The sequence below is a fragment of the Aplysia californica genome, unplaced genomic scaffold (genome assembly GCF_000002075.1).
Source record: "Aplysia californica isolate F4 #8 unplaced genomic scaffold, AplCal3.0 scaffold00232, whole genome shotgun sequence".
Lineage (NCBI taxonomy): Eukaryota > Metazoa > Mollusca > Gastropoda > Aplysiida > Aplysiidae > Aplysia > Aplysia californica.
The window spans coordinates 781,765-806,594 of record NW_004797502.1 but is presented as its reverse complement, the minus strand read 5'-3'; the positions used below and the strand labels follow the sequence as shown (position 1 = coordinate 806,594).

Below are 24,830 nucleotides of genomic sequence, written 5' to 3'. Positions count from 1 at the left end.
CTAGTAATTTAGCTCATTCATTTTCCTTTCAGAAAAAACTATTTTCATAATTTTTGGTTGTGTTTGTGATTTTATACAATTTTTTTAGTAAGGTACCCCTTCAATTTTCGTGGAGTTGTTGCCTTTGTCTTAAGGATGGGGGGCCACAGCTGGCCAAGCCTGCTAAGTGCGAAAGGGTTAAGGAACTCGACTTTATTTAAACAGGAGATGTTCTACAACAAGGCGACCCCACTGTGTCAAAATATACATGTGGTAGTTGGCCCCAGCACCAGCTCAGACAAAGCGTTGGATGTGGTTTGTCCCCATGTACACACGGTGACATACTCATGTGTGTCAGGTTAGGGATCTGTCATCATGGAGTGCTGGAGACCTTCAGGCTCAGGGGTGGGTAAATATTGTAATATATGTCTCTTTACGCCCCTTTCCACACTATTTAGATCAAGTATATGGGCAAGTGGAAGTTCTTCACACAACAGCTTATTCAATATTTCAACCCCACAGTGTGAGATTCAAGTTTCCCTTCTATTTTAAGTTAAAACAAAATTTTTAACTGGAAGTAGAGGCCTACTTCCCCTCGACAGCCAGGGGGACAACTGGTCCCTTTTGAGGACAAGCGGGCTAACCCAGATTTGGGGGGTTTTCAGAAATTTTGACCTACACCAAAAATGGGCATTGCCCTACCTACAGGAGAAGTTCGGTTTCATTGGTGTGTATATTTTCTTGGTTATAGAGAAAACTCTCCTTGTCTTTTAAAGAAACTGAACAAGGGGCAAAAACTTTACCTTTGATTTTCTCAAAACAAAATTTTTGGGGGATAGCCCCCTTGTGCTTAAAAGCGACCAACTAAATGAGCACAAGATCAGAAATTGATCTCAATATCTGTATCATCTGACTTACATCTGAAGGGACTGAGACACACGCCAAGGAATACTCTGTGGCTTGTGGGGTCAGCGTTTTGAAGTTGGAAGACAAAGCAGCCAGTTGGCTCACTGATGTCCTCTCTCTCTGAAACGTGAAGACACAAAACAAGACATATATATAGACACATAGGTGAAGAAACGAAACAAGACATCATGTGTATGCGGGAACTAAAATAATCAGTTGTAGGGACAAATTTGCTTAAGTTTTACTTTGAATAAGACTTTTACGGCACATGTTTTAGTGTAAAAATGTTTTAAAACATCTGCAACACAATTAGGTCATATAAGCACCAAAGATCGGAAGTGTTACAACAGAGAGACAAACACAACATGACACATTGACTATCACTGTGTGTTTCCTCCCATCTTGCTGGCGCTTTTTAGCTCCATTACTTCCACGATTAAATGATGCACTCACTTCAACACAAAGCAAAATTAATCCATTTTTACACTTCAAAATTTAAAAAAAAGGAAAAAACCCCCCACTAAAATCCCAACATATCGTCCTCCCAAATTCGGACACACTCACACAACATTCTTCTGTATCTCGATATTAGTGAAACATTGTGCAGAGCACACACACTGTCTTCATGACAGTCTGGACTGGACTACCACAGATATCAAGAACAAGACAAAATAGAACATGAGAAATCGTACATTTCTGGGAGCTTGATCTTTTATGGTTTTAGAATCGACAAATTCATTAAGAAAAGAAAAATCGGGTAAAATTCAGGAGAAAATAGGCATGGAAATGACATTGAAACAATGTGCAAATTACCCAATATCGTCTTAACAAAATATAATTTTTAGAAGGGGAAAAAAAGGAGGAACATACATCAAACAAAGCGTCTGCCTGCTGTTAAAATGTTCCCTGCCCAAAATTAATTTTTAAAAAAAAATTGTTTCTTAATCTGTGGTATCAGTTATATGCGCTCATGAAATACTTTGTCCAAATTTAAATTTTGAATGTTGAAAAAGGCATGAAAAAATACAAAATGTGGTTACAAATGTTGAAAGAATGAATAATTCCCCTCCCTGCTCCGATAAAATTTAGCTTTCTGGCCGTGGCACATTTTAATAACTTGCTAACATTACAACAAAAACAAGCCTTGTCCAAACTCACGTTTCCGTAGTCGATGAAGAAGACGAGAGCCTCTCCTCCCTCCACTTTTTCCACCTTGGCACGGTACCACTGGTTGTCCTGGGAGAACTTGGCGGCACACGTTTCACCTTTACGCGCCGTGTAGGCTCCGGGCAGGGGCGGGTTGGCCTCCATGTCTTGGCGCAGCTCGTCCATCAGTTTCTCAAGCGTGGAGCCTGGACAGACGGGAGCCAGAAATGAATAAGTCATTACATCATTACATTGTTTTTTGAGTTAATAAATGTCAATTGGGTTTGTTCTTTCAATTTTTTTCCCTATCATTATCACAGCTGCCAACTTTTCTAAACAAAAACACCAACAAACAGGACTACCCACAAGGCAGATCAAGATGGTACTGTATCATGTACGATTTCTCGATTCACCAACAGGGCCTACTTAGCTATCTGTATGCAATATTACATGATTCACCAAGAGGTCCAAAAAGTTAACTGTAAAAGTATGATTACATGAAGGCCCACTTAGTTAACTGTGTGTATGATTACCTAAGCAACCCCCCCCCCCAAATCAACCGCAAAACTCATTGTTTGTACAAAGTGCGAGAACCCCAGCATCAGCTCAGACAAAGCGTTGGATGTGGTTTGTCCCCATGTACACAGAGTTGATATACTCATGTGTGTCGGGTTTGGGGTTTGTCATCATGGAGTGCTGGAAACCTTCAGGGTGTGAGTGGGAGGCTTACTTTACAAACCCTGTTGTGCGAGAGTGAGTGTGTGGAGCAGGAAGGTCACTAAACCTACACATGTCACTGACAAATTGCCTGTGGCGTCTTGGGAAATTATACGATTTCACCGTACTAGGTTGGAAAATGATTGAGAACAGGCAAACCGAGCAAGTAAATGCTATAAACCTATATATTTTCAGAAGATAGAACTTATTAGTGAAGGAGTTAAACAGTTTTGCCATATTAAAAAAACGGGATAAACAAACCTAAATAGCAACAGCCACTTGAATCAGCCTCCGCACCACAGAACAAAACTTACAGCCGATCTAATTGACCGTTGACACTTAGAGGGTTAAGAAAAGGAAGAATGTGTTGACACATAAAATCTGAAGCCACAAAGGAAAGCAGAAACAGGCATCTCAGACCCTCACCGTTTTCCACCTTCTGCACGTAGAAAGTGAGATTATCTGTGACCTCTGTGACCACGACCTTGTTGTAGTTGACCTTCCTCTCCGCAGGCTCCTCCTCCACCTTCACCTCTTTCTCCTCAACGTAGTTGGCCCAAATCTGGGGAGACAGAATTACATCTGAAATAAACTCACATCCCGGGGCTTGTTTAGTCTTGTTTAACTCTATCCGTGCGCCGCTTTTACTATCGTATCCATACGACGTGGGAAACTGTGCCACCACTGTCCAAAGAGGAAATTTACTCGTTAATCCGATCTCTACGCTTTGCATAGCAGTCTGTCAAAATGATTTTTTGAGAAATACTGAAAGTTTCAAAGAGATCTCCGTACTAGAAGAATTCTAAAATTATGTGAAGAATACAACCCCGGGGGTACGAAATGATCCCAGGGCGTATGGATAGGGTTAAGTAAGAGTTTTACAGCACTTGCAACAAAAAAGGTCATATAAGTGCTGAACAAGGTCATATAAGTTACTTGGAACACAAACGGGATATAAGTGCTCAAGAACTTGCAATATAAACACGTCATATAAGACCTGAAGATTAAAGGTGTTTTTACTACTAGAGAGAAGCATACTAAGTAAATACGGAGAGATAAGGATGGTAGATATTTGATAGGAAAAAAAGGACCAAACAACACCAGAGCACCCACTAACCACCCATTTGCCCTCTGTCCTGAGGAAAAAAATGTTCAACTTCTACCTATAACAAATGCCTTCATTTCAGCCCCAGCACCAGCTCAGACAAAGCGTTGGATGTGTTTTGTCCCCATGTACACACGGTGATATACTCATGTGTGTCGGGTTTGGGATCTGTCATCATGGAGTGCTGGAGACTATCAGGGCGTGTGATATTTTGGGTTGGTCTATGGACGCATTGTTAGTAAGGGAGTGAGTTCAGTTTTCTGTTGGTTTTTCTTGGGGGGGGGGAGAGAGTGATTCCTGAAAACTGACCTTGAGCTTGGCCTCCTTAGCCTTGGCCTCTTTGTCCACCATGCTCTTGTAGAACGGACTCTTCTCAGCCGTGAAGTGGACGCCGGCCAGTCCCGCCTCCACCAGGGCCACAGACAGGTTCACCCCCTCCACAAACAGCCAGCCGATGAAGTTGCCGCCTTTGTCGATGGCTTCCACTTCCACTTCAACCTACAGCAAACAAATGGTAAAGCCAAGAAAGGTTTATATTTAGGTTTTAGCGCTAGTTTTGCAGCACCTGCAACACACGAATAGGTCAGCTTTGTTTTAGTTAGTTTTACGGCATTTGTAACAATAAGGTCACATAAATGCTGAAGATTAGAGGTGTTCCAGAGAGTAACAAACACAAAAAAAGGAAGGGAGATAAGGACAATAGATGTTTGATAAGAAAGGAGCAGACCACACCGGAGCCCTCACCAACTGCCCACACAAGTGTTGAAGATTAGAAATGATACTAGAGAGTAACATACAATGAAAAGAAGGAGGAGAGATAAGGATAATAGATGTTTAGACAGGAATTGTTTTCTTAGTAAGCAGTTTCATCCATACAAAAGGGGGAAAAAATGTCTTGGCCTACACCTATCACCTGCATTTATATCTTAACAGGCGACAATACTCCTTTTGTTTTAGCAAGCGTTTTACGGCACTTGCAACACAACTAGGTCATATAAGTGTCAAAGATTTGAGGTGTTACAAGTGAGTAACAAACATAAAAAAGAAGGAGAGATAAGGACAATAGATGTTTGATAGGAAAGAAGGAGCAATCCATGCCAGAGCACCTGCCAACCACCCACACCACTACTACACTCAAGTAACAAAACCCTGAAATCAGAGACAAAGAAGAGAAAAGAAAACAAAAATTCCCCAGTGCATGCCAGAGAGAGTAGAGAGAGTGTAAGAAGTTTGTTGTGGTTGGGTTTGTAATGAGCAGAGAGAGTGTGTAGTGGGTGTGTAGAGAGTGTACATTGAGAGTGTAGTGGGTGTGTAGAGAGTTTATATTGAGTGTGTAGTAGGTGTGAGGGAGTGTACATTGAGTGTGTAGTGGGCGTGTAGAGAGTGTACATGGAGTGTGTAGTGGGTGTGTATAGAGTGTACATTGAGTGTGTAGTGGGTGTGTAGAGAGTGTACATTAGTGTGTAGTGGTTGTGTAGAGAGTGTACATTGAGTGTGTAGAGTGTGTACAGAGTGTGCAGTGAGAGTGTAAAGAGTGAGTAGAGATTGTACAAAGAGTGTGTAGAGAGTGTACAGTGAGGGTGCAGAGGTTGTGTATTGAGTGAGTGGTGAGTGTATAGAGAACGTGTAGAGTGTGTGTACCTCACGCTGTAGACACATCTCCTTGGTAAACATCAGAGCCTCCTCTCCGCATGGCTCGGCAGGGAAGCTCTGGCCACTGGGGAGAGTTCTTGCACCTCTTGGGCAGTTGATGCCTGGGAAAAAAAGAAACCACAGGGAATAATCAAGAACAGATAATTGTATTTTTCTAAAAATGGAAACAATTTTTTATTTACAACATTGAAGAAGAAGAAGAATCAACTCATACATGACAAACAGAGTAGTCCGCTTAAAATAAAATCAGCCGGACTGCAGGATTTTCTTCGGTTTAGAAGGGTTTTATATTTAACTCACTCACCGCCGTTGCTGCACCTGTGTTGGTCAAAAGGCGACGACCGCTCACGGCCGCTACCGCACCCCTGTCGGTCGAGTATTTTCCTCTTTATTTCTACTAATTGCCGACGCATATGCGGTAACGGCATAGCACAATTACTTGAGTAACATCCCTTTGACCACTCAGGGCAGTTTCACTTTACTAAAATGATTTCTCTTGATGTTCTGCCTATTTTTGGAACGGGAGTTCCCTTTACCCTAGTTCTGTGTTTTGTCTTGAACATCGGGCGGCCGAAGCCAGCAAAAAGCTCATGCCAATATGAATTGAAAACGGCTCGTCATTTTAGAGATTCTGAATCCATGATGATTCAATGAACTTAGATTCAGATGATGAAGCACAAAATAATGGTAGTGATGGTAGTTTGAGATAAGAGAAAGAGGTAGATCACCTGTCGACAGCAATAGGAGCTAGATCTAGTACTAATACTAGATCTAGTACTGAGTCTAGTACGACGATTAATGATTCAAGCGGTGGCACTTGAAATGTGTAGCCTAAGTCATCATAAACTTATCAATTTGGTTTTCTTTGTTTTGTTACATATTTTAATGCGTATTTTAGGACAGAAACTTCATCACTCCCACAATAACAGCAAAAATATTGTACTGGCTAGTTTGGCTAAAAAAAAAAAGTTTTAGTCCCCAAAATTTGTCGCTTTTTGAAAAGCTATAAAAAACATGAACAAAATAAAATAAGTCACAATTCTGTCTGTTCTGTAAAACTCAACATCACCTACTGAAACTGGCCAATTTTCATAAATCTAACATAAATAGGTACAGAGTAACAGGATTTTGAAAAAGGTAAAAAAAAAAGCTGGCAGGCAGTGTTTTTTTCTGAGCTGAGGCGCCGGCAGCGAGTGAGTTAACAGTTTAGAGAGGTTGCTCAAATAGAAGGAAAAAAATAAGACATGATTTTCTTTTCTTTCAGGTTATCACTGTTTTTGGACTGAATGTGTTCTGTTTAAGCAGACTCCACTGATTTTAGAACAACAAATGCTGAAGGCAGGATTTTGACAGAAGTGTTCAAAATCCTGGAAACTTGCAGAAATGTGGAAAAATGAAAACAATGTCATTTAAGCTCAATATAATGCTAATAGTATCTTATTTTTCCTCCTGTACATCATTATTTAACATCTATTTCATTGATTTAATTGAGTTGGTTGATGCTTTACAGCACCATCGACAGTCATCAATTTCAAAACAAATTGTTAGCCAGCTGTTAAAACCTTTACCTAAAAATTGGAAGATATTTTGCATTGCAGTTTCTCTTTTCTCTCTTGTCAAAATGTTGCTTTATGATTATGGGCTTCCTATACTTCAGTTTGCCAACAAATGTGAGGCATCGTGGTGAAATCAAGAACTCATCAAAATAATAAAATCAAAGAAATGGACATTTTTCTGCCTTTTCTGTAATTTTTTATCCAATTTTTCTTTTTGGCTCAACACCTTTAATATCTTTGTAAAAAGAAATTACCGTGTGGACTTTACTGAAAAACGATTAAATGCACAAAAATTTTTTATTTACATTGTCCGAGGACTCTCAGGATTGCGAAGTCACCAATCTTTGTCGGCCAATTTATCGCTAATTTCACCTCTGAAACCAGGCGACCCCCACCTCATTCAATCGTAAATATCTTGACTTCTATTCAAGATAGATGGGTATTATCTTTTTTTCCCATTGAAAGCAAGACAAATGAACCAAGCTTTTAGATGAAACCAAAAACTCCATAAGCCCAAAAATTGACGAGTGCCCGATTCCACCACGTTGTGACAAAAATGTTCTTGCTTGTCACACTTACCGGAAATGAGGAAAGTAATCAGACAAGTTTCTCTGGGCAAATATAGTCTGAGTCGGGATCCACTTGCAATAAACTCCACAATGGCTTCAGACTTCCCTGCTCTTTGCAAGAATGGGAGAAACTGCTTGGACTTGGCAACATCCTGAATATAAGAAAATGTGAAAGTAAAGTAACTGTATGAAGTGTATGGGTCTAATGCCCCAATCAAAACTATTTAAGAAAATGTGAGAGAAGAAAAAAAAGGGTGAGGATTACGATTTATAAGTTAGTCCTCCAATTTCCAGAATGAAGTGCAAATGTGCGTCTCAAGATATTTTTTAAAATATGGAAAGTCAACAGGTTAAAATTTAAGATTCACTGACTTAACATTACCTCTCCACAATATAAAAATAAAATGCCACCCAGATAGAGCATAATTTCCAGAACTTATTTAATTATAAGACAAAATTTGAAACCCCATGCATTCGAAAAAGCTTAACCAAGCTGTGAAACTCAACATTTATAACGTCAAATTTCTCAAAACTAGGTACAGGGAAGATAGAGCTTTATAATTCTAGGGTACCAACAAGACAAGAATAAATATTACTTACCCCTGAGACATCAGCCACCCTGTGAATAGGGGGTTCCTTCTTGCTGTGGAGGCCGACGCCTTTCTTGATGGCCCTCGACTCGGCCGCCAGAAGCTCGTCGTAGTGGGAAGAGCGCTGGTCGTCGTCCTGCTTGTATCTGATCACTGTGGCCAGTCCCTTGCTCACCAGAGCTTCTGCCACATTACTGCCCAGGGGAAAAAAAATAATGACAAAATTGTTGTAAGCACATCATCTATCGCTTCATTTTTTCCCCCACACCAATACGAAAAAGAGTTGAACAGTCACATCATTTTCTTTTTTAAATAGAAAGACTTCAGTAACACCAAATGCATAGACAGTCTTTACTGATGCCGGTAAGTTTTTCTCTATTTTTGCCTTTCCATGGCGCTCGCAACTGCATACGGTCATATGAGCGCCAGAAGATTAGAGGTGTTACAAGAGAGTAGCAAACATAAAAAAGAAGAAGGGGAGATAAGGACGATAGATGCATCATAGGAAAGAAGAAGCAAACCACACCAGAGCACCCGCTAACCACCCACCGTGACACGCATAATGCAGGGATGATGTCTTACTGAAAAAAAAACAACCTAAACAGTGATAGAGCTATTTTTGGGCCACGGTTTTGTCACAGGTTTCAGTTTTAGTAAGAGTTCTGTGGCACTTGTAACACAAGGTCATGCAAGTGCGTTTTGAGTTTGAGTAGGTGTTTTACGGCACTATCGACTCAATTTTTGTCATGTACGTGCCAATGTAAGTGTTGAAGATTAGAAATGTCACAAGAAAGTAATAAACAGAATAAAAAAGAAGGAGGGGAAATAAGGACAACACATGTTTAATTACATGTTTGATAGGGAAGAGGGAGCAAACTACACCAGAGGACCTGCCAACCACCCACTATCATGATATTACAGTGCTCCTTTGAATGTGCTATTGTAGAACCAGCTTCTGCTGTTACTGATCCACTTCTATATCTTGAAACGGACAAACAAAGTCATCCTTTCATCTCCTGCCAATTCTTTCCCCAGTTCATGGTCACTCACACTCCTCCTGTGGTCACTGTGCAGCAAGTCTTCTCAGGGAACCCTTGGTTGGGAGGCTGAATGTAGTCCACTTCCACGCTCACCTGACCAGGAAAAAAAGAACACGAAGTTAAGTACAACAGCTCACCATATCGTCATAATCACTGCCTCTCTCATCCTGGGTCAGAGTATCGTCGCCTTGAGGCGGAGCAGTTAGGCACTTCCCTATTGCACTCAGGTGACCGGAGTTTGATTCCTGAGTGGGGAGAAATTTTTATCGAGTGTCTCAATCTTTTGGCAGAGATGACGTATTCTTCTCAGCCCCAGTTAGCCCTTACAGGCAGGGTTGGAAGCCCGCCTCCTAAATGATCTAAATTGTGTTGATGGGGCGTAAGAACACATACATTTAAAATATTGGGGGGGGGGGGGGGGGGGGGGGGGGTGGTGGGTGTCAGGGTATTCATCATCATCATCATCAATGCCTTTCACCCCTGGCAGGGTATAGGCCACATACAAGCTCCTTCCATTTATCTCTGTCCTGAGCCATCCTTCCAAGCTCGTTCCAAGTGAGCTTCATTTCTCTCATGTCCCTTTCCACGCATCTCCTCCATGTTTCCTGTGGCCTACCCCTGCCTCGTGCTCCTTGTGGGTTCCACTGCAGTGACCGTCTTGTGATGATTTTCTATCCTGCCACTTAATTGTTAGGATACTCCTCATACATCTGTTGATAAAAGTCTGGACTTTATTCAGTACTGTCTTCGTTGTCTTCCAAGTTTCACAGCCGTAGAGGAGCACAGACTTGACGTTGGAGTTAGAGAGTTGAATTTTGGTGCGCAGTGAGATGTTGCTTGCTGTCAGGGTATTGGTCACCAACAAACATTTTCTACATTTCCCTATCATGGGTTAGTGTTTCTTGACATTATTCCATGTCTTTCCCCTTTCCTGTACATCATTCTCTGTGACTCTTCTCCAGGTTCCTCACCATGATCTCTAACCCTGTGGATTGCAATCCAACGCTAGGTAACTACATGTAGTAAGTTTAATTCCCTATGATAGACCTGCATGTGAGCCTCGACGAGATTGTCTGAAAATTTTGCGCACCCCCCACCCAAAGAGCTTTTAAATTGTCAATTTTGTGGGTGCATAAGGAAGGACTTCCGAGTAATGAGCGATCACTCCAACAAACACAATAAAGAAGAGACCTAACCCTAACCCTACCCCAAAAAAGAACCTGCAACGGGCCTCATGTAAAAAGGCCAGCACAAGTCCAAAATATTTTAAAAAATTAAAATTAAAAACCACACTCCAAAACAAACAAGGAGCATGGCCTAGATCTACATCTACATTGCTATAATTGCGTTTGATACAACACACAATTAGAATTGGAATATGAATCCTCCATATAGATATAGAAATCTAAATAAATCTAGATTTAGATCTTGTAGAACAAGTGAATAGGAATAGGCCTTGAACTACAAATCCGCACCCGATTCCGAACAGACGGACTCAGCCGAGTCTAGAATCTAAATAAATAAATAATTCACGCACCAGATGAAATGCTGTTTACCAACATTAACATTACAGCACAACCTATGAATCCTCCATTGAGGTCTATAATGATCTATAAATCTAGATCTAGATTCTATTAGAACAAGTGAGTCGGACTTGAATGAATCCTCACGATCTGAACAATTGAATTAGTCAACAAACGAAATTCAAAATGGCCGCTCGAGCACGAAACTGAAAGTAGATAATAAAAATATTAATTTAGGTCTTCGTCCTTTTTCGTATTCGTATTTCTACTCAGGTTCCGACAATTATGTCAGAAACGCCGACGCCGGCAGTCAGCACGAAAATGAAAGTGCCGACAAAGCCGACGGGAGAAAAAGGGTGGCGCTGGCAGTCGGCCAGGCCTCCCACTACGCACATTGACTGATACAGGTGGGCCTAGCGATAGCATCGGCAGGCTCGCGGGTCGGGTCGCGATCGTCGGATTTCAGACGATTGTCGGCAAACATGCAGGTCTACTATGACCTTATATCAGCCAGTCTGGCTTTTCTACTTTCAGGAGAACTTTTTTTTGTAGTAGTAGTATAGGGTTTTACGGCGCTCGCAACTGCATAAGGTCATATGAGCGCCAAAGGGTGGGCGTCAACAGAGAAATCTTTACAGGGAATCAGACTTAGACTGCTCACCTCTCTAGTTTCAACAGCACAAGGTCTGCTTCGACTAACAAGGCACCCCAAAATAGCAGGTCACAAGGGAGTGACAAACATACAAAAGAAGTAGAGGAAAATGACAGTAAGGATCAGGAAAGAAAAAGGAGCAGTTCCCTGTTGTAGATCAGGCTCAGTTATGAGCGTGACATGAATCAGCCCATTTACAATTCTACTATGCTTGAACGAGATATGTCCCCCCTTTGGGAATGGCCTAAAGACACTTCAGTCAGTGGCACCGCCCCGAGGGGGTCAGAAGAACTTTAAGCTTCACATTTGACAAACAGGACAAATAACATTTCTACGGCTGAAATACAAAAACCAAAACAATGTTAGTTGAGGCAAAATGAGATCTTGGATCTGACATTTGATTTTGCCTCAACTCTCTTACAATGCAAGGCATAAAACAATAACTTAAATTAAAAACCACCACTTCATTGTTCAAAATTGTGGTTTTAATTTTTATCAGTGCTACATGACCCTTGCAGAAGTTCTACTTTCACAGTATTAAGTGATAAAGAAAAAGTCTAACATTCAATCATAATCATACACAAAAAGGAGACTGAATGCTCCAAGTTTTAAATATTCAATTTACAACCCCCCAAAAAACTGACTTCCTTACTTCCCTGAGTACTGCTTTATTCAAACTCTACGGCCAAAACTCTTTTCTTTTTTCTTTTTGCCAATCAATTTCTTCCCCAAGAGCTTGGTCAACTTAAGACATTAAGACAACTCACCTTTTTGCCAATCAATTTCTTCCTCAAGAATTCTCTGGCTTCAAACATGTAGGGGATATCATACAGAGGTCGTGACCTTTTGCTGGAGCCATCCTTGGGTGCTGGGGCTGCGTCTGATGTGTCAACAGGTCTGAGAGAAACAGGCCAAAGAAAAAAGTTTTTCTCAGTTTGGTAAGAGTTTTATGCTGCTCGCAACTGCATAAGATCATGTGAGTGCTCGAGACTCAAGTTGGTTGTAATCACATTAGTTCAGAGCACGGCTTGGTTTTAATTCATGGTTGAAAGTAAAAATTCAATAGCTAAAAGAGTCACTAATTCTAAAATTAGGACTACCTACATTTTGGAGTAAAGATCATTGGTCTTTACAATTTAGAGAATTCCGCTGGGATCAACAATAGAGAACAAATTGTTCAACTTAGTGCTTTAAGTAAAGGGACACAGACAAAAGAAAAAGTTTTTCAGTCAGAAAAATGGCACTGGTTGTAAAAAAAAAAGAAGTCTTTGAGCTGTCAGAAGGGTAAAGACAGAAAAAAATAAGTCAGTAAGTAAAACGGGCCCCACGATCAAAAAGTTTCCATTTGAAGAGTACAGGGGAAAAGAGGCATCAGTCACAATTTTCCATATTTGATTTTGTCTCTTTCAATTTATTGCTTGGATTGTTCCATTCTGTCCATTAATACCATATATACTAGTAACATATTTAATAGAGTATTTCGAAAGCACAACCGTAACCCTTATGAGCACATGAAAGAAAGTAATCCTCACATTTTCTACCCTCTCACCACATCATTTACAAAAAAAATATAGTATGACAGAGGAAACCTTCACTTGGAACCTCTGACATCTCTTTGCACTCACCTGGGTGGTCTGATGCTTGCCAGGAAAATTTTCTTGAACGAAGATTCGAGTTTCAAAACCAGCGCATCACCATTCACTACTTCAACCACCTGCAATGAGAAAAAAATTCTGATTCAAAACACTTGTCCAAAGAGAAAAAGGAATGGTACAGCTGCTCCACAACAGTAAACGGAAATTACTTTGATCAAAAACCAACTTAATAAGATCTATACCACCCCTTGTCAACCTTTTCACAGCCAACGCCCATTTTTGTTTTCTTTAAAAGACAAACATTTTTGTATCGCTCACCAACATGTTCATCCAAGCTGAACATAAACACCTGTCACTATCTGCGTGATCCCCAGCGCCCACTAAATTAACCAAATCACCCAGTGGCGGGCAATATCAATCGCCTTTTCAATCTAGTTGGCAAGCACGGACCTATACATTATATAAGAAAACTTACTGTATAGTTGGGTGAAAGATTTTGAAAGTCAATACTGTTGTTCTTTTTTTCAATACACATGAATTGTCTAACAAAAAACATTTTAAATTGAAACCGATAAGAATGTTAAGCTATAATTAATTTTTTTAAAATTAGCACAACAACAACAATGGCCATATTCTGCCTAGAGACCGATCAGGGAGAGAAAAATGCTCAACTCTGTTTGTTTTCATTTTAATTAAGAGTTTTACGGCACTTGTAACACAATTAGGTAATGTAAGTGCCAAAGATTAAAGGTGTTAAAAGAAAGTAACAAATGAAACAAAAACAAAAAAAGGAAGAGAGAAAGGGAAAATAGATGCTTGGTGGGAAAGAAAGGGTTACCACACCAGACAGAACACCCACCAAACACATACAGACATCTTTGACGACAGAGTTCACCCAACATAAAGGATAAACGGTCTAGAAGCAACACTTACTTTGAAGTTTTAGTGAGAGTTTTACAGCATTTGCAACACAATAAGGTCAAATAAGTGCCAAAGATTAGAGATGTTACAAGAGAGTAACAAACACAAAAAAAGGAGGAGGGGAGATGAAGATGATAAATGTTTGATAGGAAAGAGGGAGCACTGGCCAACACTTACTTTGCCAGAGAAAGACTTGTCCTTGATGTTCACAGAAGATTCCGACGGCTTGTAGTCTTTCCAAATTCGCAGTCTTTTTTCTTTTGCAAGTCTGTACGAAAAATTGGCAAAATTGACTCATAGATAAATATGTTAAGCATAAGGGGGAAAAGCAAGATATGTTAGTTTTTGACTAATCTGAGTAATGCCATGGGTTGGAAAGAGTTTACGCACCTCTTCTGTCCCATCCAAGCATCCAGTGCTAAAGCCTTGTGAGTTCCCTAATATCAGGCTTGGAAAATAAGCTATACTATGAAAAAAAAAAAAAAATTGGATGTCAAGCATTTCACTTTTTCCTTCTGAAATGCCAAAAGTGACATCCCTCGCTTTTCCCAAGTGCCCTTCTAATTATCTGTGAACATTTGTACACAGCAAATGTGATCATAATGCTTTAGTGATTTTTCACTGTTTCACTGGAACAGTTGCTCTCTTCTCATCCCTTTCATTGTCTACTTATGCTCGATCTGAGAGTAAAATTTACTTAACAAAACATCGGAGAACTTGAATTTGTTAATATAAAGAGAAGTACATCGACACAATAAGGGTCATTAAGTGCAGGAAAAGAGTAAGGCAAACAGAAATAACTGAGGAAAAGAAAAGAAGTAAGACCACCAAGTGGGCCCTCCAACTGCCCGCAAGAATTTTAGAAACCAAAAGAGCCAACCCCAGTTTTCATGAACAATTTTCAGCCCACAAAAACACTCACTTTTCCGCGGCTCTCAATTTGTCTGTGCCCTGTGTAACCACACCCATGGACCAATCCACACATCGGGCAAAGCCTTCTTTCAGTAAGAACTCCGTGATGTTCCCGTTCTGTTGAAGGGAAAAAAGATTACATTCACTTTGCTCAGCCAACATCTACTGCATATCATTATGTATAGGACACAACTTCTTAACTAAAAATCAGGGCTCAAAATAATCTTGAGTCTTATCTATGAGATGCCAAATTAGAAATCGCTGCTCCTTGTTGCATCGTAGATCCAAGTAATATAACTGCTGACAAAAACTGGTTTGCAAAAAAAACCAACCTGACTCTGTTTTGTTTAAAGGTGTGGTTATTAATGAAAAATCCACTAACGCAGGTGATGGTGCTTGCAATAAAAAAGTTTGGGCATCTTATCCAATGAAAATTTGATTTTTACCAAAATTTTGGCTCCCGGGTCTACCAGCGTCTTATCCACACAAACATCCTATAAGCCATGATATATTGTACACTGTAACAGAAACATGTGCCCCAAAATCAATTTTACAGATAAGCCTGTACTGGCCACCATTGATAAATGGACTTCCAAATTTTGTAGAGGTGGCTGTTCATTTTAAAAGGCATATATCAGTGGTTCTGAGCATGTGTCAGCAGAATATCTTTTTCAAAACCAAATTCAACCTGCCTACTGCTGTATACTATTTGATCAAAAGCCCACCACCATTAGTTCACTACAAAATGAAGCCTGTTCACTTACAGGATGCAGAACTGTGCCTAAAAAGTTTTGATTTGACACGCCCTCCAGAATGATCTTGATATCTTTCTGCAACAGGCGAGATTCTGTGAAAAACTTGGCTTCCTCCATAAAGGGCTCTGGAGTCTGCTTTCCTTCAGCATCAGTCTTGTTCATTGGACACTGAAACATTCAAAAAACCATTATGTCAAGTCCACACAACTTAGAGTTAAAGAGAAGTGCGACAACAAAATAAACTCCATTTAGTGCTAAGAAAAGCAAGACAACCAGACAGAAAAATGAAGTTTGCCAGTAGCACCCTCCAACCACCTACAATAAAACTTGGGCATACACCCGACAGTTTTGCTTACACACCAATATATGATTGAATTGCATTTCCATGCTGTTCATTAAATTTTGAAAATCTCAAAGTTCCCTCAAGGATATGAAATTATCTTTGTAAGCATATTCAAATAGAGTGGAAACAATTTTAGGAGGCTCCAAACATTTTATGAATCAGTTTTTTTTTCTTAGGCTGTTTTTTGTTTTTTTGCACATGCAAAAAAAATGTCTTGTAGCGACTTGACTACACTAATAAGAAAGATATAAAATATCTATGAAAGTGGCAATACAAAATTTCAGAAATATTGCAGAGAGATGAAAAAAGTTTAATCCAATTTTTCTTTTCACACATGCACACACCCTTCAAAAAGATCCCACTATTAACTGGCACTTTCTTTCTCTCTTTTTAAAAAAAAGTGTCAGCAAGTTTTCTGCTCTTGCAGTACAATGAGGTCATATAAGTGCCAAAAATCAGACGCGTTATCAGTGAGTATGAAATACAAAGAAGAGAAGGAGAGAATAAGACGATACATATTTTAGTATTAGTAAAGGTTTTACGGCACTCGCAACTGCATAAGGTCATATGAGCGCCAGAAGATTAGATGTGTTACAAGCGAGTAACAAACATAAAAAAGAAAAAGGGGAGAGAAAGACGATAGATGTTTGATAGGAAAGAAGAAGCAAACCACACCAGAGCACCCGCCAACCACCCAAAAACCACGATGACTTTGACCAACCGACATATTTGATAGGAAAGAAGGAACAAATTGCTGAAAGAGATATTAGTGCATGAAGACATACCTTGATCCCAGACAACATAACAGTGACGTAATCAAATGAGGGCAGGAGGAAAGCTCTCACTGTGCAGCCATCTCTCACGTGTTCAATAACGGCTGAAAAGAAAGAAACAATGCTTACATCAATTCTTCATAGCCACAGGGCAACATTTTGAACCTTTAAAAAAATTTACATTAACAATCAAAATTATCGTACAAACAAATTATGTGGAAATGCTGGAGACTCAGAGACAAAGTTCTACGTTTTGCTCACTATCATTAAAATCTGTCTCATCGAAACAACCAATGAAATATTTCACTCTAAAAACAACCTCCACAGAAATCCCTTAAGAAAATCAAATTAATGAACAGAAGGTGTAATAAGGCATGATACTTTGTGGACTTCTTACAGTAATTTCTCTGCTAACTGGAAACTACACAAACAGAAAACAACCACTCTAGTTTCCTAAATATAATTTTTTTTTTAAACCACTACCATTTGCATAACATTCTCCAAAAGCAAACTGAAAGAAGAAAAACTCAATCAGCCAGCATTTCCATTTTGACATGTTCCAAATCAACAAAATATTCAATACTTTTTTGCTTCAATACCAGACACAGTTGAATTTGTCTAAGACAGCCACCCATTGTTGAGAAGAAAAGTGGATATCTTAGACAGGAGCATGTCTTAATCAAGTCTCATTATAATGTAAAAAAGACAAAAGGGACATGAGAAGTGGCTATTTGGACAGGTGATTGTCTTATATAGGTAACCGTTAAAGTAGGTCCTTTATTTTTACAGCCAACAAACAGACCTACCATCAATAGGCTTGCTGTGATGTGAATCAACAAAGTGCCTGGGGTTGTCGATGACCCACTTGATGTTGCGTACGTGTTCACTCACGCCCTCGGCTGCATGCTTTCCTTTTCCTGCTGCCTTGGCAGTGTCCTCCAGTTGAATGAGCCTTTGCTGTGCCGGGCTGGAAGTGAATAAAAGATCAAATACAGTAAAATCTTGTTATAATGTACATGGTTTTAAAACATACTATCGGCTGTAATGTTCACTTTCTGAAGCTCCAAGTCCCATTTAGTATTTTCACTACTTCTGGCTAATGCCCGCCTCAGTTAAGACCTTCGGTAGTTTGGGTCCAAAAGGAGTACTTTACACCGACGCTTTACAGTATCATAACATTTCTTTGAGTTTAATATCCGTTTGTCTCATATCTTTACTCATTTCAGTAATGGTAATGGCTACTTTTGTTTCGTAATATCCTTAGGTGCCCTTAAATCCTTCACCACAGAGCCCCCTACTCCTGGACAGATCTCTTCGCATACAGAGGCGACAACTGAAGACCTGAAGATTATTATTCACATACAGTGGATTTCATTAAAACCAAACAAAGTTAATCTGAAAACAGTGGTAAACCAAAAGAAAATAGAGTCCCCCCCTGTTAATCTTCGCTATCTGAGCAATCCCTCTAAACTATAAACACGGCTAAACCGAAAAAAATCCAGCAGTCCAGCATACCTTGGTTTTAAGATGACTCATTGTACATCTTTCCTGGAACAGAGTCTCTAACAAAAACAAAGTTACAAATATTATACTGTTTTAAACCCAACAAAAAAAAAGAAAAAAACACACAAAAAAACACCACAAGTTAAAAAAGTAAAACACAGAGATGAAATTTGTCCAAAATTCTTACTCATCCTTTCTCAGCCCACTTTGCCTTACATCTACGAGACCTTCTGTGATCAAAGTTTCCGTCACATTCTCACCAGATGTATCTTGAATGAAAAGAGGTTACAAAAACAGAAATAAGAAATGGTATCCGTTCCTCATACTGAATAAATATAATTCATTTTCACAATCTAAAATTCCAATGTCCAATAAGTAATTTATGTAGTCGGGCCTAGTGACACATCTGTCTACTATAAGTTGAATATATATGGAAATCACCAAAGGTAAAAACTTTCAAAGAAAACAGAAAAGCAAGCATGTATTTTTTTCAAGAAAATCACAAACCCGTATCAATATATTTCAAAAGAGACAACCACAAAAAAGCACTAGTTTTGTACTTTCCCTTCTTTGAGACAACCTGATTCACAGCTTGAATAAACTAATTACACAAAGGTGTTGATGATTTACACAGCTTTCTTATATTTGTGAAGAATGTATGCACACCAAAATTCGACTCCACAGAGTCTAACAGCTCCTGACTGTACTGACTACACCTTAGGTTTTGAGTCACTGCTTTGCAAAGACATTTTCTGACATGACCACAAAGGACTTCCGATGCTGAAGTGTGATGGTAGTGGCGATCAATGAAGAATGCACTTGTAGCAATGAAAATGTTATACTAAAGAGACCATTACAGTAGCTTTAAGAACTAAAGATTTGAAATATTTACAATTTGACTTAATATGCGAGGCAGCATGTGAAATCAGGCGCTCGTCAAAATAATGAAACTGAAGAAATTGGCATTTTTTCCCTGATTTGGGAACTTTTATTAATTTTTAAATTTTGGCTCAACACCTTTCAAGTCCATTAAGGAACACAGTCCTGTGTGGACAGCACTGAAAAACATTAAAGGCACAAAAAATATAAAGTTTCCATTTCCACAGACTCTCAAGCTTAATAAATAACTAAACTTTGGTGGCCATTTCCCACTAATTTCACCTCTGAAACCAAGCGACCCTACCTCATTCAATAGAAAATAGCTCCAGTTGCATTCAAGACAACTGGACATTTTTTTCATCGAAAGCATTACAAATGAACAATCTTTAAGATGATAGCAATAATTTCACATGACTAAAAATTGACGAGGGCCCAATTCCACTGCGTTGTGACACAAACTACATTCAGTGTCTGAGCTCAAACATTGTTATAGCATGTTTTTCTGTATTAAAACTAAGAAAACAAATATAAAGTTTACTCTTTGACAATATAGATATATTTCATATACGAAAAATATGATCAACTAAGAAAAACAAGCTTCTCTATTTCAATGCGTCCTTGTGAAAAGGACGAACACAGAGTGAAGCACTCACCTTTGCCAACATAGAGAACACCATACTCTCTTCCTGAACCTGGTACCTTGTACTCTACTGTAAAAGTAACCTCTTTTCCCACGAGCTTTTTGCGGAGAAATTCCCGAGCCTCCCATGCAAAGGGCTGAAAAAGTTAAAATTTAAAAGTTGACAGTACAAAAATACTTCTATATAATTCAATATTCTTCAATTTTCAATGCATTAGCTTCAAGCTCTGCCCACAGACTCATACAATATGCCTTTGACTAGCAACTGCAGCTAAGAATCTAACATTATACAAAAATGTTTTATAATCCAAATATATTACTTTAAAAGTTGTCTCAAATGCATCCACTCAAGGTCTTGTTCTGCTTCTGACTTATAATTCAAATCGAAGTGACTATTCGGACTCGAGTCCGATTAAACAAAAATTATATTCGGACTTTGAATCAACTTCAGCATGACGCCCCTTCCGACTTTTGTTCCTATATATTCCCAGCATTTACGAACAATTTTTCGATAATGATAACAATCGAGACGTGAGCTTTAATATCCAGTACCTAGATCTATCTAAACTGGCCTTCCCTGCGTCATTAGTAAGAACAGAACAACCAAGTTGAGTTGACCTTGCAAAGTTAATTATGTCGACCAATGAGATTGCGCATAGCGATCATGCACTCTCGGCTTGCTGGGGGAAGAGGTGTCGAGAATAGGCCACGGCTGTCAGTTTTGTGCAATGTGATTTTTTTTTTATTACAGAAAAACTATAACACGACAAAATGAAATTAAACATGCGGAAAGACAAATGGTGGTGGAAGTAATGATGTAGTGGTGGTGGAAAGACCCCGAGTTGTCGGTCACCGTGTACCTAGACATTGCCATTGGTTGGGCAATGAGAGTGCAGTCCTTTGACTCTTGACACAAATACAGTCCTAGGGGGTTAATCTAATTTTAATTTTATGTAAAATCCCCCCACGACAGTTATATTATGTAACCTCCTTACATTCACACAACTCACTTAGAAGCAGAGTCCGAATAAATAATAAAAACATTTCTTTCAGACCCGATTCCGAATGGATAAAAAATCTAACCGGACTCGAGTCCAAAAAGAGCTGGCCAATTCAAATATATACAAAACGTTTGATTGACAATTCTTATCCCCCTTTGTCGGCCATCCCTTTAATTTAACTACAGTACAGTGGAATCCTGTTATAACAAGAGGGAGGGGACTAGAGAGAAATGTCCATTATAGCAGGAACCAGTAATAAACTCAATAGAAAGAATAAAGTAGGCCTAATCTAGGAGTTTGGTGTTTTGTTTCTTTTCGTTATCTCCCCTGATGATGATTTTGTTTCAACACGACCTCAAGGTCATACTTGATCAAAAATCGAATCCGGTTTCTTTACCAAGCGCTAGCGATGTTGACAGCTCGGCGTTGGTGATCAGAAAGAAATGGCTCTAGGCTAACTCGCCCGTTGTGTTGTCCCCCACCCCACCATCCACAAACGTGTTTGTCTGATTGCGCTATAGCAGTATTTTATTACAAAGGTAAGGAAGGGAGAAAAAAAACGAGGTTTTAGAATAGTGTCTTTATAATAGACTTCTCATTATTTCAGGACTCGTTATAAGTGGACTCCACTGTACTGAAAAGGCATCTGTTTAAAAAATGCCACCTATATTCTCACGGTGAGAATAGCCAATGACCCGCTATTCTCAAGCCTCACCCCCAATTCAGTGGCTGAATTGGAAATAAAATTTTAGTTTGCAATGCCTAAAGTATTTAATAATGGCCTCCTGTCCTATCTATATTCTCACCCCTGGTGAGAATAGCACATGCCCCGCTCTTCTCCCTCCTTCCTGGACATCGACAGTGATGTAGATCTATATTTTTTTATGTAACAGTCCGGCCTGCTTCAAGTGTTCCGTCCCATGAGATGAAGGAGCACTCTTACAGAATTTAAGTCGGGATATGGGAAGTGGAAAATTACGATGCAGACTTTTGAAACAAATATATGATCATCTTAACCAAATCTTTGCTATCAATTAAATCTTTAATGAACAACAAATAGATATAGGAAAATAATTTAAATGTACAAACATTTTTCGCCTCTCCAGTAAAAAATATGTCTCACTACCCACGCTACTGCGCGGGATGTGGGACCGCGGCGCCGGCAGACCATTCGTTGTTTACACAAAAGATAGCAGGCCTCTCACTCTCTGCCAGCACACAATAAATTATGGTTCAAGGAACAGAGAGCGTGTATGAACGTAACGAGACCCAAGACTAATGCTCTTGCACGACGGTAGAAGGATTGTAACTTATTCAGACCAAATAGGGGAGGGCATTAAATCTTGTTAACTAGAATCTAGTTTAATAATAAAATTAAGCAATCCAAGCTCTTTTCTTCACTTTCATTTGTTTTTCTTTTCTATTCTTTCTTTTTTTCTTGCCTCTTTTTTCCCCTTCTTCCTGTACATTTGGAATTAGGAGCCAAAAAAGAGCCAAATGAAATTCTACGGGCCAGACGTGATCCAAAAGAGCCAAATTTCTGGGATATGGCTCCAAACTGACATCTTTAACTGTGACACGATCCTGTGGAGCATCAGCCCTGAACCCCCCCCCCCCCAGGTAATTCCGGTAACCTCAGCCCTGGTAGAACGAGGGGGTGAGAATAGCGAGACATGGGTTATTCTCACCCCGGGTTCCCACTTCAGTTTCAAAACAAATGTTCAATATTATAGCGCATGGCTAAAATTCAATAAACTACTCCCCCCCCCCTCCCCCCGACTTTCCTTTTCATATGAAACCTATATTATCAACTGTTGTGAGATAACTTCACCTCATCCTTTGTCTCTGTCGAGTTTTCCACATTTGGATTTGCTCGTCTTGCCATTTTGGGAGCAGTGATGTTTGAGAGACATACTGTTCGCTCAGGTGGAGGCCCGCCTTTTGGCTGTCCTCGTAAAACAACAGTATCTCCGGAGAGAACCTGAAAAGAATTACAAAGCCATAATTTACATTATTAACAAATATCGATTTCTTCAGGTAAACTATGGAACAAGCAACGTAATCCCTTTAATGAGAATCATGTTTAAAATCATTTTTAAGTTAACAGTTTATAGCTGAATTCTATATTTAAACTCTGCCAACTTTCTATAAAATTTCAGGTGTAAGGTCTGGTGGCATACATTTGATGATCATGTTACCCCTAGATTCTTATACATATTCCTACTGTTGTCAGTCCTGATGAGCTCAGTTTTTCTCATTGATTGAACTGCTTGTCAGTCACAAAGCTGTTGTTCTGTCTTCCTCTGCTCTGCTTTCCCTACATTAGATTCTTGCAATTTCTCACCTCCCTTTGTTTATTCAATAAAATTCAAAAAGAAGTTCAGTTCTCGCAACCATTCAAAAGGATCGACTGAAAACTAGAATCTAGAACTAGATTCTAGATCTAGATCTATAATTCGGCCAACTATACTTCACCTCAATCAAATAGGCCTATTGACCTATTGCATTGATCTAATCTACATGCTAATGTCTACACTTACCAAAATCCTGAGCCCCTGTGAAAAATTGTGGGAGGACTTCCGTAACAAGCAACCACTATGAGACAGAGCAGAATTGAGGGCTAGGGGCAGGGGTAGATCTAAATCTAGATTCTAGGGCTAGGAGGCTAGGGGTAGTAACTTAGGGTTAGGGTTAGGCCTCTTCTTTATTGTGTTTGATGGGGTGGTCGCTCGTCACGGAAGTCCTTCCAAAATTGTTTACTTATAGATCTATTCTAGATCTGTATCTTCTAGAATTAGGCTACTTGTTTATCGGGAAGTTAAACATCTGCTTCACGATGTGTCATGTGTGTCTTGTTGACTGTGACTACGACATGACTGCAATGCCTGTCTCAGATCATTTCTAGATTTTCTTTCAGCCCTTACAGTGCAAAAGCACAGTCCCTCCTTAGATAACTTATTGCAGATGTGGTTAACTCTGCGCTGAGGAATTTCCAAAGAGAGAATCGGATCTGTTATTTTGACATACTCAGCAAGGCTGTGACTGTGACTGAGATTGTCAATGGTGGGTTTCACAGAGAAGGGGGATTGGCTTGGCAAAATATGGAACATGAAAAACCAACCTGATCACATATCTGACACGTTCATTTACAACAAATCATATTCAGTATGGAGTCTTCAACTGATACTACTACATTCAACCCGATTTTGTTACCTGTTTTACAACAGCCCTTTGAATAACAACTTGGGAGGTTTGTGCGCTCATCTTTTTCTTGTAGATGATGGCGAATAAAAGGAAGTGTGGTCGGTGTCACGTGACTTTTCTCGTCTATCTTATTTAGTAAGTTAGCTCCCTTTCCCATGTGGCAGGTCACGGAACTGACCTATATTCAACATGCGCCACGCAAGCAAACTGCGTAAAAGTTAAAGAAAGAAAGAAAAAACTAGGACAGATTACCCGTTCACCGTGAAGAGATAGGCTAGGTCTCGTCAGAAGACGAGAATCGGTTCATAGTTCATATTATGATCGTGAAGTATTGGGGTTTGCGTGGGAAATGTTGGATTTGACAACAATCGTTGGACTCTTCTTAATCTTATAATGCAATGGCAACGTTTTGATGATGTGGCGGGCGGTGTTCTTCATTACTGCCTCCCTAGGAAAATAAAGCGCATCAAAATCCTCTCTCCTAACTAACAAAACTAAGTCCTTGGAAGGCGATCATGTCTCTCAATATTATAAACCATCTCGATGTGCACCAGGAGACCTCCACTCTTCGTTCACGCTCAATGATTGATGCCCCTCAAATTCTTAAACACATTATATTTTAACTAGCCAAGCACTAGCACAGACTGAAAGATCTTCGTTTTCCCTTTCAATTTCAGCTATCACTCGACATTCAAAACTGTGTGGTATCTTTAAACGATGTTTTACATGTTCATTACAACAACTAAATCGTATTGTGTGATCAGCTGTCTGCCTGCTGAGATAACGGGTGTATGCCTTTTGGGCAGATTTTCTATGAAAGAAATACTGAGCGTATATAATGTTATTGTAAGCGCATACCACCACCCCC

At 39.5% G+C, this 24,830-nt stretch overlaps 1 protein-coding gene across 1 annotated transcript in view; it reads right to left on the bottom strand.

Annotated features, from left to right (window-relative positions):
- LOC101849933 (staphylococcal nuclease domain-containing protein 1) overlaps positions 1–24,075 on the bottom strand; it is a gene marked incomplete in the record, with an annotated part of 27,521 nt that extends 3,446 nt beyond the window's left edge. The window contains 19 exon segments of the mRNA XM_005100014.3: positions 898–1,005; positions 2,044–2,237; positions 3,175–3,310; positions 4,163–4,351; positions 5,495–5,607; positions 7,642–7,783; positions 8,232–8,415; positions 9,272–9,354; positions 12,204–12,333; positions 13,062–13,150; positions 14,130–14,220; positions 14,875–14,981; positions 15,629–15,787; positions 16,748–16,839; positions 17,542–17,702; positions 18,426–18,507; positions 19,771–19,894; positions 22,590–22,739; positions 23,972–24,075. Coding sequence (XP_005100071.2) covers positions 898–1,005; positions 2,044–2,237; positions 3,175–3,310; positions 4,163–4,351; positions 5,495–5,607; positions 7,642–7,783; positions 8,232–8,415; positions 9,272–9,354; positions 12,204–12,333; positions 13,062–13,150; positions 14,130–14,220; positions 14,875–14,981; positions 15,629–15,787; positions 16,748–16,839; positions 17,542–17,702; positions 18,426–18,507; positions 19,771–19,894; positions 22,590–22,739; positions 23,972–24,022 — 2,385 coding nt within the window.
- Between the last annotated feature and the right edge of the window lie 755 nt (positions 24,076–24,830).